The following is a 12,758-nucleotide window of genomic DNA, read 5'->3' on the forward strand; positions in this document are numbered from 1 at the left end:
TGGCCCTTCTAAAACTTGAGTGATTCCTGCAGATCCTGGTCTAGGAGGAGGCATACATAATGTAGGGAAAGCCTCTATAAGCAGTGGAGTTTGGGTCAGACGCTTGCTTTGGAAAGCAGATGATGATCACCCCACTTTTCATGCTGCAGATCAGCAAACTGGTCTTCTTTACAATAAGACTGAAAGGGAGAGTGCATCCAGCTTGTTGGAGATGTTGAGCTCACAGGACCAAGAGAGAGCTAGTCCAAAGTCATCCCCACAGACCTGACATGGCCAAGGCACCATCTCCTCAGCTCCAGCCAGTTTACTCTGCAGAATCCACTTGCTGATGTACAGCCATGTTCATCAGCTGCTCTACCAAGATGCCCAGATTCGGTGAGATCAGAGCAGAGCCCAAGTGACTGGCAACACCATGCCACATCCAAATCACAGAGGAAGGAACTAAAGCTGTCATTTCCCAGATGAGAAGCTCCTCCAGATCCCACAGGAACTCTGTGGCAATGCCCAGGAAATGAAGGCGGATTTAATAACAAGACCACCCTCCTTCAGGGTATTGCTTAACTTGCATTCCTACCTTGAGGCTTGCTTATAATCATCTGCTGCTCTTTCTGCAAAATTATTACCCTCTTCCTCCAAAAGGAACACTCTGCTATAATAAACACCGTATTTTTTCAGCCCTGCTACTGCCTAATTCAGCTGACTTTTCCCTTTTACCCATTTTGGTAGTCTCTTAACCATGTAACCATGTTCCATTGCCCCCTTTTTTTTTCTTTCTTTTCTTTTTCCTTTTTTTTTTTTTGAAGGTACAAGCTTGCTGTGCTTGTTTCCACACAGCAGAAACAAGTTCTTCCTCTACACTGAAGGGATCTGTGAAAACACCAGTAAGATCATGTACTTGCATAAATGTACAGGGTGCTACTACGTAAATGTAAATCTGCTAACCTGCACCAGGAAGAACCCCAGCCAAAGCGGTTTAGGTTCAATGTAAGTTTTTTTACAAAAAACAGGACATATCAGTCTGAGGAAATTTTAGCTCCACAGCTTAAAGATCCACAAAGAGAGACAAGGGAAAGAAAACTTTCAGGACACTCCTTCCTCCAATTTCTTCCGATTTCAAGGAACAGAATAAATTTGGAATAACTTCTATTTTTGAAGCCAAATGCTGTATGGCAGAGCTAGGATTTGCCTGTCAGTATTGCACCTGGACTTGGAAGAGAATGTGTCAAAAAGGTAGAAAATTAGATAGCAGTGTGGCTAATTTGTCTAAGAGGGGGACTTGCACTTCACTTACCATTTGAAGGACACCAAAATATGACATCAGGTATCCAGACTCCACTGCTTCCAAGCCAAAGAAATCCATAGAGATGATGGAAAACATAATCATGAACAAACCTATAAGGAGGGTGAATGTAAAGAATACATCAGTGTACTTGCATTGCATATAGTGGCCCAGATCCTGCTCTCAATCACTCCCAGTATGAGCCAGGAGCTCTCCCTGAGGTTGCCAGCACTGGATATAAACATGAGCAGAATCCTATTCAAAGTCCTTGTAGTAATTTAATCTTTGAGTATTAACTTTTTTATCCCCCTTACTTTCATCTTTAAATAATGTGACTATGTAGGCTGCAGTTTCAGCTGTTTATTATAAACTGGTAAATATTTGTATCACCGAAGCCAATTTAACCATTCAGACAGCAAGAAAACATTTGTTTTCTTGTTCAGACAAGACTGTAACCATAAAAATAATCTGATTGGATTCCTCTCCCCTTTTGCCTGACTTCAGATTTTCACCATGGGGAACAACCCAGTGACATCACCCAAGATGCAGCGATTTCACTGCACACCTCAGCAATGATGTCGGTGGCACGTGATGAATTTCTTGTGTGGACCAATAGTGGTGTCCACACAAGCAGTCAGGAAAGTACAGACAGAAACAGCACAGGTTGAGTCTGCTTTTCAACTGAGGCAACTTCTGAAAGTGTAACGGAAAATGCCCACTCAGTCTCAAATGAAAATACGACAGCGCGTTTCCCCCACCGCCAAACACACACAAATACAGACGTGCTTACACATGCTCCCGTCCTACACAAAGAGCCATCAAATTAAATACATTATGGCAAAACTTTGTGCTCCAAGCGTAGTATGGGGTAGGAGTCTGCTGCTTCCCCTAGTGTCTTGGGCACCTCAGAAAGACCAAGATAGTAAGAAATTGGAGTTCTCTGTGTGCCAACAACCCCATAACATGCCTGTGAGAGACCACTGATCCCTTTTGGAACAGAGAAGAGAGTAGATGACCCTTAGAGGTCCTGCCTTTTCTTGTAGGATCCTCTGAGTTACAAAGACTGGGTAAAAAGGGAGCTGTGGTCCTCTTCTTCTTGGAAAAACAGGAGTCCAGGAGGCATTATGTGAGGACTAAGAAGACAGCCGGTGGCCTGGCAAAGTGAGTCACTAACGTTGGAAGGATTTGCAGACTTTTCCTGGAAGGATGAAGAGAGTGATCCCAAATTGCTGGTTAAAATGCTGCGGAGGACTTAATCCCTTAACAAATGAGCATCCAGCAGCCAAACAGCATCACTACCAGTGGAGCACCTGCAGCAACAAGGACCTCCCTCCAAGCACCCCAAGCCTTTGCCTCGAGGCAGCACCACTCTCCCAGCCCAGGACTTGCCACAAAGCCTTTCTGAACCCCATCAGAGACACGTCTTCCCCCCTTAATGGGAGTAGCTGTACTCCAGCTGTCCCCATGGCATTGGGGGAGAGGGATGGGGGGCACAAAGGGCACCCTGCTCTGCTGCTCTACAGATATTTGGAGAAGGTGCCAGGGAGCTGAAGCTCGTGAAGATCTATGGCTTTGCCACACCCCTTCATGGAGAGCACCCCATCCTTATCCAGTTACTTTGAAATCGCTCTCAGCTCAAGCCAGCTTAAGGTAACATGCAAATAGCAGTATTTACTCACAACACCCAAATCAGGCAACAGGGTTGCACAAGTTTATAAAAGGCACACGTGAATAAATGAAAGAAAAACCACACTTGGTTTCACTTGTAGGAAGATCAGATTGAAGCGGGCCCTTCATCCTGCTACCCCACTGCAAGTACTACCTAGGAGGGGCTCGTCCTTCCTACATACCTGGCGCTTCTTCCTGGTACCACATGCCAGCTTCTACAGCTCCTCTCCCCTTTGAAGTCCCTCATCAAGTTAAGGCAGATTTAGATCATCCTCCTCCAAACAAGCTGCTTTCTTTTGGAGCAGGGGAATAGACTGTGCTCTTTAATTAGCATTATACATTGCATGTCTCCCCTGGAGATGCAAAGGTCTTCTTTTGTATCTGTTTCTGCATGGTCTCCTAAAGCTACCTGGAGAAAGGAGACCTGCTTGCCCCTCTTCATTCAGCAACTAAGGGGATCTTTTCAACTGGTGACACATTTCTTGGTGAAACTCACAAGGGGAGCCCCAGATTGAACTAAAAAATGGTTTTATGCTCATTGGAACAAGCATTTCTTGCAAAGATCTCAGCAGGTTCCCATGTGGGTAGGCTACAGGTCAGCTGAGTGCAGCCACATGAGTAATGATAAGTCTCAATTCACACTGCAAGGCTCAACATGAAAAAAAAATAGAAAATGGCAAAAAATATCCTCAGAAGCCTCACCCTTTTTGAGGGGGTCTAAACAAGGGGTGAACTCCTTAGAAAAAAACCCTGGCACCAGTGGGATGAATAATAAGGATTATGCAACAGAAGGCAGGGAAATTGTTTATGAGATGCAGTAATGAGAGGAAAAGAACCAAGGAAAAACAGGAGTGCAAACTGTATTTAAAAAAAAAAAAAAAAAAAAGATGTGACATGTCTAAAAGCAGCCTGTGGCTTTGGAGGGCCAGCTTAGCAATCCTCACTGCAAGATGGTGTGAGTAGGCAAGCACAGCCTCTGCGGGACCGTCAGCCCTCCTACACTGGACTGAAAATGTGATGGGATGCAGAGCCCTAGGGCTCACTGCAAAATCCTATTACACATGTGAAAGAAAATCCTTTTAAAAATGGGATGCAGGTGCTAAAGCAATTGTGTTGAAACCAGATTTTCCAAAGGCATCAGACAGCCAAAGATTCATACAAGCAGGTATTTTATCAGTATTTTCAAGGCCCTGGCGATTTCTGGTCAGTAAGAGGTATGTTCGAGATTTTTATTCTCTTGTTTTTTTTCTGTCTCTTATCTACCACAATGAAATGAGGCTCTCTTTTCCCAGGTCAGTTGAGAAGGTAATTCGGCCGTGTTGGAGATGTCTGCTGCCTGTCAAATCCCTGGCAGCTGCCCTCCTGCAAGAGGCACAGAGCCCAGGTCTGCTTTTATGCAACACAGGGAGGAGGTTCCCAGCCCTGCAGCCCTCCTGAGGAGGGTCTTTCGGTCTCAAACAAGCTAATTTTAGACAACAATGAGATCTATAGGGAACAAAAGATTTTCTTCGGTGTATATCACAAACTTGTTTACAAAGTAAATAGAGAACGGTCTGTAATTTGGGCAATTAATTAATTATACAGTTGCAGCCCGGAGATGAAAGGTAAATGAGCTCATGAGAAGCTCAGCCTCTAGCTGTGAGCCTCAGAGAATTAAGTGATGGCCAGTTCCCCTTTCAGCTGCCATCAGTTGTTCAGTCACCTGAAGCGAAGAGAGACCTGCAAAGAGAAGTCACTAGGATTTTAATCACTTCTCACTGTAGTGCAAGCACTACCCGTGTAGCAGGAGTGCCTGAAGTGAACCCATTCCTATCCTTATGGAAATACTCCAAGCCATTCATTGACAGACTATTAGCCTGCCTTAAATCTCAGCTTTGCTGTCTCCATCCTCTTTGCCTACAAAATGCCTTGCAGTTTTCAGCAGGAGATGTTTATTTTGTTTAGGTGAGCATTTTTGCTTTGCATGGGGAAAGAAGAATAGATTCTCCAACAGGCAGGAATTGGCATTTCAGCAGGAATGACTAAAGCAAAGTGAGAGAACACAGGAAATTACTGTGCAGATCTCATATGGATGTGGTCTCAGGCATTTTTAAACAGAGAAATGAATGCTACTTTAAGATGAGAAATGAGCCAGAATCAGCAAAGAAAACCTCCCTTAAAACATCTGTCTCATTCTATTAAATGCTGTCATATTATACACCTTTTAGAATACAGTTTTAAAAGTTTAGCTTCTTAAGAACCAAAAAAACTGCACTATTAGGGCAAGCCAGCAGTGCATTGAGATTGTATCCCGTCTGCTGTGGCAGGAGCAGGACCAACTGGCATAACTGATCTCAGCAGTGCCAACTACACACAAACAGGGAAAAAAAAATCAGAAATCCTTTACTTCCCTGTGTATTATTCTGCAACTCCAGTTGGACTTGTTCCCCCAGTGACATAGCAAGGAATAACAGATGAGCCTGATCAAGCCCAGAAATGCCACCCCCTTCTGATTCAGCCACACTCCAAATCTACTTTCATTTGTAAACTGAATTTACCGTTTACAAATTAGAATTTTATTTGTAAATCATGTTTCTTACTATTTAAACATCACGGGCTTCTCCAGACAAAAATGAATTGGAAAAAAAATGAAAGTCTAAAAGCTAAGGTGCCTTAATTCCTCTCTTAATATCCCTGTTTGGAAGGGAAGTGCCTTAGTTTGTTCAGATGCATGATGTATATGTGTTTTGATGTGCACAAAATTCAATTCTTGAAATCCTCATCAAGAGAAACTGCACTTTGTGTTTGACTGGGAAAGGAGCCATGACGGTTTTCTGTGTGGAAGGGCAGAGAACATCACCTTGTCCTTACACACCACTAACAAGGCTGACATGCTAACTTGTCTCTGGTCAAGTATGGGGAGGAAGAAGTTAGAGGGTAGGCAAAAATGAAGATTATTAAATTGTGGCCAAGGATATGTAGTCAGGCAAATTGGGAGATATGGACCATGTCAGTACAGCAACTGACTCAAAGGAAGGAGGGAAACAGGCAGGTTTGGGAAGGGTTTGAGTATCAGCAGGTTCCTACTGTGACACAAAAAACTAAGCAGAACATATAAGGAAGAGAAGAACAAGCACCACCATCATGCACAAGGGAAGAAATGCACTGTGGCTCTCCTGTGTGCAGCCTGATCCTCTCATCCACCAACAGTTTTTCAGTTGTTGGGAAAACAGTTAGGATACACATACACCTTAAAATCACTAAGTAAAATCAGGAAGGACCTCAATGTTTCCAGGAGAGGACAAATTATTTCCTTCTGCTCTGAAGAGATTGCAGCCTAAATAGAAATGACAGACAAGAGAAAAAAAACGTTTACAGCCAGGGGGATGGAGTAGAGAGATTAAGTGATTTGCCAAATGTCAGAGATGCCTATGACAAACAGTCTGTTTTACATTAAGTCCCAGGGTTTTGACCCTTTGTAGCTAAGACCATCTGAAAACATCCAACATCAAGTTAGGACCTGAATCCTCACTGCTCTATGATCAAATGCAATGTGCTCTCAGTAACTTGAGACAAGCCTTGTCTACACTGTATGTCATCTTATCTTAAATACATCAGCAATCACGGGTAATGGGTGAGATTTACCTATGGGAAGCCCAGCCAAGACCTTGACTATAAAAACTTCCATTACTCCTGGAAACTTCATCAGACGTAGGATTTCTCTGATGCTAAACAAGCTGCCAGACTGTGATGTACCTACAGAAGATGACATATTGATTAATACTCTATTTATACAGGTTGAGGGTAGAAAGTAAGAAAATCTGAAACTATCTGCTCAGGTTCACCATGTCCTTTCCCAAAAGGCACTTTAGTCTCTGCTGCACCAGCTTTCCGCTGACGGCAGGAGCTTGGGAGCTGGTGCCAGATCTGCATGCAGAGGAACCCAGTGAGACAGTGGGATTGCCTCCCATGCCAGACCAAACTAATCCCCAGCAAGGGGTCCACATTTACCTTTTCTGAGATGCATATCAAGCACTGGGCTGGAAGACTGCAATTCTACATTGCAGAGTGATCGACACATAGGAAATAATACTCTACCATAAGCACAATTTAGGCATTAAAGTGTCAGCATTTCAAGGTCAGGACCTTTTTGCCCTTAAATGCAACTCTAAGGTACTTCAGCAGTTCTTGCAGCATGTCAATCCCCTGTCCTTATTCATGTACTTTTTATCAGAAACACTAAATACTTACTGTGCTCTGCCACATGCTGGTTTAACTTTGGTTTAGTCTGTGAAGGGATCCAAACCGCTGCTATCAGGGTATTGATGAGACTTCCCACGAGCCCAACATATGTAGGAACAAAAATGCTGCAAATGGAAAAAAATACAGGGAACTGAATAAATATCATAAACAAGACATTTATAACTCCATCTTACAAAGTCTTGGGCACTTTGATGAGAACAATCCTCTTGCAGTTGCAGTACATAAGGCCATAAAAGAGCTCATATCCCTTCATGGAGCGTTTGGATATGACCACAATTCGAAATTTCACCAGAAAATGGCTAATGCTATCAAGATAGTTTATCGTTTTTATTATTAATAGAGTATAATACAATGTTTTAAATCTGTAATTGTCAGGGGAAAAGAGCTCTTCTTGGTTTAATGAAGCTTAGAAATCTTCCCACAGACAGCACAGCATCTGCTTATTAGAATCCACCTAATCCCCATCTAATCACCAATTTCATTAATCTAAGTATCATCTCACCCCTTGAAATTTCTCAGTGAAATCAAATGAAGTTAAGGAAAGCAAAGAAAGTACTCAAGATGATTAAGGATGGTAGAATACAGCCTTCAGCCAGAAGTAAACCCACCAGAGATACACTACCACTTGAAAAGGAGACATTAAAAATAACAAACATGATTTACAAAACCTTCTGAGAAGGTAATCAGCACTTTGACTGATGCACTTCCTTTTCTCCAAAGGTGCCCCAAAACAAATCAGCACCCCTCCAACTGCCCGTCTGAGCCTCAAACAATGAATTTTTAACAGAAGTGGAGGCCACATCCTTAGAATGTAGACAAAGTGAACCGCAATTATTAACTACAATTGTACAATGATAAAAAGAAACAATTACAACTTATCTAAAAAAACCAAGCACAGACATGAAAAAAATCAATAGAGCCAGTAATTAGTCCTCAGTTATTGCTGTCCTCTTAAAAGGGAAGGTTAGGAAATCACTCCTCCTAGTCTTTAAGGGTATATGGGAAGATTTCACACTCTAAATGGCTTTAACTCTGGCAAACACAGATAGAGCAAAGTCCAGGGCTGGAAGACTGAAACTCAGAGAAGTTGAGCTGAAAACAAAGGGAGAAGTATGTTTTAACAATGAGAGCAATTATCCACTAAACTAGTTCATTAAAAGTCTCCCCTGCCATAGGAACTGAGTTATTTGAAGGGTTTTCTAAAACATGTGCTTAAAATCTACCACAGAAAGTAGGTTTGGGGTGAGAATGTCCAGCAGAAATAGCAAAGGCTGGTGTCACAGAAGGCACAAGACTAGGAGACCATCATGGTGCCTTGGAGGCATCGAAATTTAAGCACCTTGGACTTCGGCAAAGTAATGCCTAGATTTCACCAGAGAAGGCTTTGGGATGTGTGGGTCTGTGCAGACTCAAATGTGACTATGCCATCCCTGCATTCCCAGCAACCCGTGCTGCAAAAATAAGACGTAAAAGCAAGCTATGAGCCATCAACTGATGCACCCTGTGAGCCTTCTGATGAAAGACTGCTTATTGCCTGAATTTTTACTGCTGATTTCCTTGTCAGTCCATGGTGTGTGGTTTTCATGGAATAACCAGCAGCAGTAATTGTAAATGCCTCAAGTTTCCTCTGTGCTAGAAAAAGGTGCGGTCTGAATAATTTCTGGAGTATTATTTAAGTCACAGTTAGCAAGACAGTTGAGGATTGAAATGCAAACAAGCAAGAAAAGCATCAAAGAGAAAATACATATACACACACACACACACGCATTCCTACTAATAGCAACGACAAAAATCCCAGCTGAATATTTTGATTCTCATTAATTATTGTTAATAACAACAAAGTCAGATAGTATCTTTCTGCAAATGGACCTAGTGCAGTAATTTAGACCTGCTGCCTTCCATCCTCCAAGCTGTTCCACTAATTAACTCAGACCACAAAATTAGTCATTTACTGGATCATTACTTTTTATTTTTAGTGCAGCAGATTGCCACTTTCTAATTTAAAATTATCTGCCAAACAGTTCCCAAGTGGCTGAAATCAAATTTGGGGACACAGATTTTTACCCAAGAAATCCAGAATTTCTACTTTACATTGGAACAAAAAGTGAATTTACTAACAAAATAAAAAGGATAAAATAACCAAAATAAGTAACTGCAGCTGGCTTAATGTTTGGTGGTTTTCTGGTTTGTGGTTTTTTTCGGGTTTTTATTTTTGACGTTCTGTATTTCAAGCTTTCATTCTGATACTGAAAAAACACATCACAAAACCTTTCACTGGACAGAAAAACTTCCTTTCTGGTCCTTTTTTTTCCCTGGGGTTGTCCAGAATACCAGTGTAAATATGTTTTACTCTTCTCATCCAAGAACAATTACAGCAATCAATGAGGGAAGGATCCCCCTGTAAAACTAGTAAGCAAATGATGCGGTATTTCACTGCAAGCATATGCCAATTTGCTGCTGTGAAAGGGAAAGAGAACCTTGACAGTTTAGGTATTAGGGAAAACTTGGGCTTGATGTAATGGATTTGTGGAATTTTTTACATCTGGTCACTGAAGTCAGAGAAATCCAGTAAGATGTGGAGCTCAAAACTGTGTTTTCCAGACAAGCCCAAAGCATTCAATATCCTCTTAAAATCTATCTTCTTAAGCACAGCTTTCTGTGACTGCTTAATCTTTTTCCACGTATTAAGCACTGTCATTCCTTGATGGAAAGGCAAAGGTGGTGAAGGTACACCCTCAAGTTAGCTGCTCCATTATCTCATCCTTCAGCAGGGATAAATGGTAAAATTTGACATAACTCACCTGTGTCCAGGAAACCACCTTTTACATTTGTTTGTTTGCTCATTTAAGAAAGATGAAGTGAAACCAAGGGTCATAAAAATGCCATATTGATACATCAGGTTATTAAGTTTTTTCTGATGTATCTTAATTTCTTTTTTTTCCTAATGTTTTCATTACAACCCATGAGTTATACAGGATGACACCTCTTGTGCCACCCCTCCAGTGTGGCATCAGTAGAGCATATCCTCCACAGTGAAAGGCAAGTGTTTTACAGAGCAGTGCTGGGCTGCTTTCCTGACAAATGGTCACCTCTGAAGCCCTCTGAGGGTAGCTTTGGGGCTTGGGTAGGTGAGGGGCTGCACACATTATCTTTTCCTGTGATAGGAAGACATGCAAATATTTACACTGCAATGTAAAGGGACACGGGTGCTAAAACCAGGGCAGATGTGCTGAAACATTATTTCTGGCAGCAGGAAAGACAAATGCCAGTTGATTGAGAAGACAGTGTTCTTGCAATGCTGCTGCTGGATGCTCAGCTAGAGCCCTTTCATGTCACCTCCAATGAGGAAAGCTCTACCTCCACCCTCAGATGTTGTTGGGAGAGGAGCTGCATCCTTGCAGATGTGGGTGGGAAGGAGGCAGTGGTGGCTTGGAGGAGTCCAGCAAGCAGCAGGAGGGTAAGGAGGGGTTTGCACCCCACAGCAGCCCTGAGGAACAGCGCTTTGGCAAGGGGTATGGTGATGCTATTGACATCAGCAGAGAAAACATCTGGCAGTCAGCACTCTGCTGTGCTCACTGGATCCTTTTCTGCATGTTAAGCAAGCAAAGGACCCAGAGTCAAGCTGTTGACCTTATTTCTTACTGGTCAAATGAGGAACAAGTGGCACAAATCAGAGCAACTAAGGTAAAGGTAAGACACTATGACCCCTCAGCAGAGTCAAAGGGTAGGGTGGCAGGGGTAGGAATGCTTACTGGGTTGGCAGCTCCTGCTGAATAAGACTTGGCTCACGGTCACTTGTCTCTTTTTTTATTTTAAGATTTAAGCATGAACTCTCATCTCTGCTGATATCAGCCAAACTCCTTCTTCATTCAGTTGTGCCTGTTTGGCTTATCAGGAGGAAGCTTCAGCAGGAAGGGATGCAGTGGCACTATTAAGAAGCACACCAAGCAGGTTGCTCCCACAGGACCTTTTCCCATCCTCTTCCCCTTCCTGCCCTCCCTCTCATTCCCCCTGGCTGTCCACAAACCAGCCATGTGGAACCAGAGTGAGCTCTGCCAAAACCAGAAGCAAATTTCCTGAGCAGGGTGGAAGAACAAAGGCTGTGGGCAGGACTAATACAGTTAAATTAAAGGGAGCAAAAGGGCGCAGCAGCTTTGACAGCTGAGTTCATTGTATGGCCTCTTCCAGCTTTGTGTTGATTAATAGGAGATTAAGAGCCTTTACTGTCCTGGGCTTTATGGCCAAAATAACTTGGGTAACTTTATCTGTGTATTTCCTCATGTTGCTAATAATTCCTTTGCTTTTTCATCTGGAGAGAGGGAGTCCCTTGCTGACTTTAGTCAGCAGCCTTCTTTCTCCCCTGGGGATTTCTGCTAGCAAAGCCCCTCTCAGTTGTCAGCTAAGACCACAGCTGCCCACTATTCTTTGTTTTCAGCCTTGCCATGAAATGGAGAATAAAGCCTACTGTCCTGTCCTGCATGGCACAGATGTGTCCCAGGGTCCTGCTGTCAGGAGGATGCAAGGATTTTGGCTGCAGGGAGGAACCTCCAGGAGGACTGGTTTTTGCAAACAGGAGCAGCTGCAGCTTGCCCTGACTTAAAGCTTTCAGAGAAATAAGAAGAAAATGTGAGCAGAGGGACTTGGATCCCAGGAGCCCATAACATCCACCAAGCACTGCTTAACAACCTAACAAAAGGCTCTCCTTTTCACTTCCCTGAGGCCATCAGGCAAATGTGGTGGATGCATTAAAAGCATCCTTTTAAAGAGTTTTAAAGGATTTAAAAAAGCGGGATGGTTATCCCAGGGCACACTTGCCACAGGACCCACAATGTGGCCTGGTACAAGACTCACTTGGTAGCCTGTGGCCAGGGAGAACGGACAAGTGGCTGACAGCTGGGATTACACATCTGGAAACTCCATCCTTAATGCTGGTGGGAATGCAGAATTGATGATGAAACCATTAATAGTAGCATCATGGTAAACAGATTAAACCCCAAAAAATCCTAGCATCCAAAGCCAGCTGGAGGAGGGTTGCATTTCTACCCATCTAACACTTAACCAGCCTCTGTATTTACTGGCAGGTAAATCCCAATGTGCACCACACCTCCCAGGTGCAGCAAAGTGAGGACCTACTCTATGTTACTTCATGACCTGCTCCCATCAGGGTCAGTTAGTATGAGGCAAATGAATGCAATCAGCGTTCAGTTGCTGAATCAAGACATAACAGTAACAGGTGACAGCAAGGGCTCACAGAAGTTCTCCAAATCCTGTCACATGTCTCTGAAGTCAGAGGTGGCACATGTGAAGCACCAAAAATATGTGGCAAAGTTTACAGCAAATGCAGCTCTTGGAAAGCAAGGCCTGGCCAGACAAGTATGTGTGGGTGTACAAACACATATGCAGAGCATTTCCCAGTAGCTTTGAAGCAATGCTTTCTGCAAAACTTCCATGAAAAACACAATCCCACAAAGGCATGTGAACCATGCGGGCATCGGGCAGTGGCACAGGAGCAGGAGAGAGGCCACTGATCAGGCATTTGCAGGCAGGTAATAATTCCAACTTGCAGACA

General features: G+C 43.2%; 1 protein-coding gene across 2 annotated transcripts in view; it reads right to left on the bottom strand.

The window, feature by feature from the left end:
* Window positions 1–12,758, bottom strand: part of SLC22A18 (solute carrier family 22 member 18) — a 64,602-nt gene that overhangs the window by 17,819 nt on the left and 34,025 nt on the right. For both annotated transcript variants that reach the window (XM_027701980.1, XM_027701974.1), the window contains exons 5-7: window positions 7,178–7,293; window positions 6,572–6,682; window positions 1,292–1,392 (exon numbers count right to left, since the gene is read on the bottom strand). In XM_027701980.1, the coding sequence (XP_027557781.1) occupies window positions 1,292–1,392; window positions 6,572–6,682; window positions 7,178–7,293 (328 nt within the window). The remainder of the gene's footprint in view (window positions 1–1,291; window positions 1,393–6,571; window positions 6,683–7,177; window positions 7,294–12,758) is intronic.

This window comes from Neopelma chrysocephalum, unplaced genomic scaffold (genome assembly GCF_003984885.1).
Source record: "Neopelma chrysocephalum unplaced genomic scaffold, ASM398488v2 Primary Assembly neopelma1_24, whole genome shotgun sequence".
Classification (NCBI taxonomy): Eukaryota; Metazoa; Chordata; class Aves; order Passeriformes; family Pipridae; genus Neopelma; species Neopelma chrysocephalum.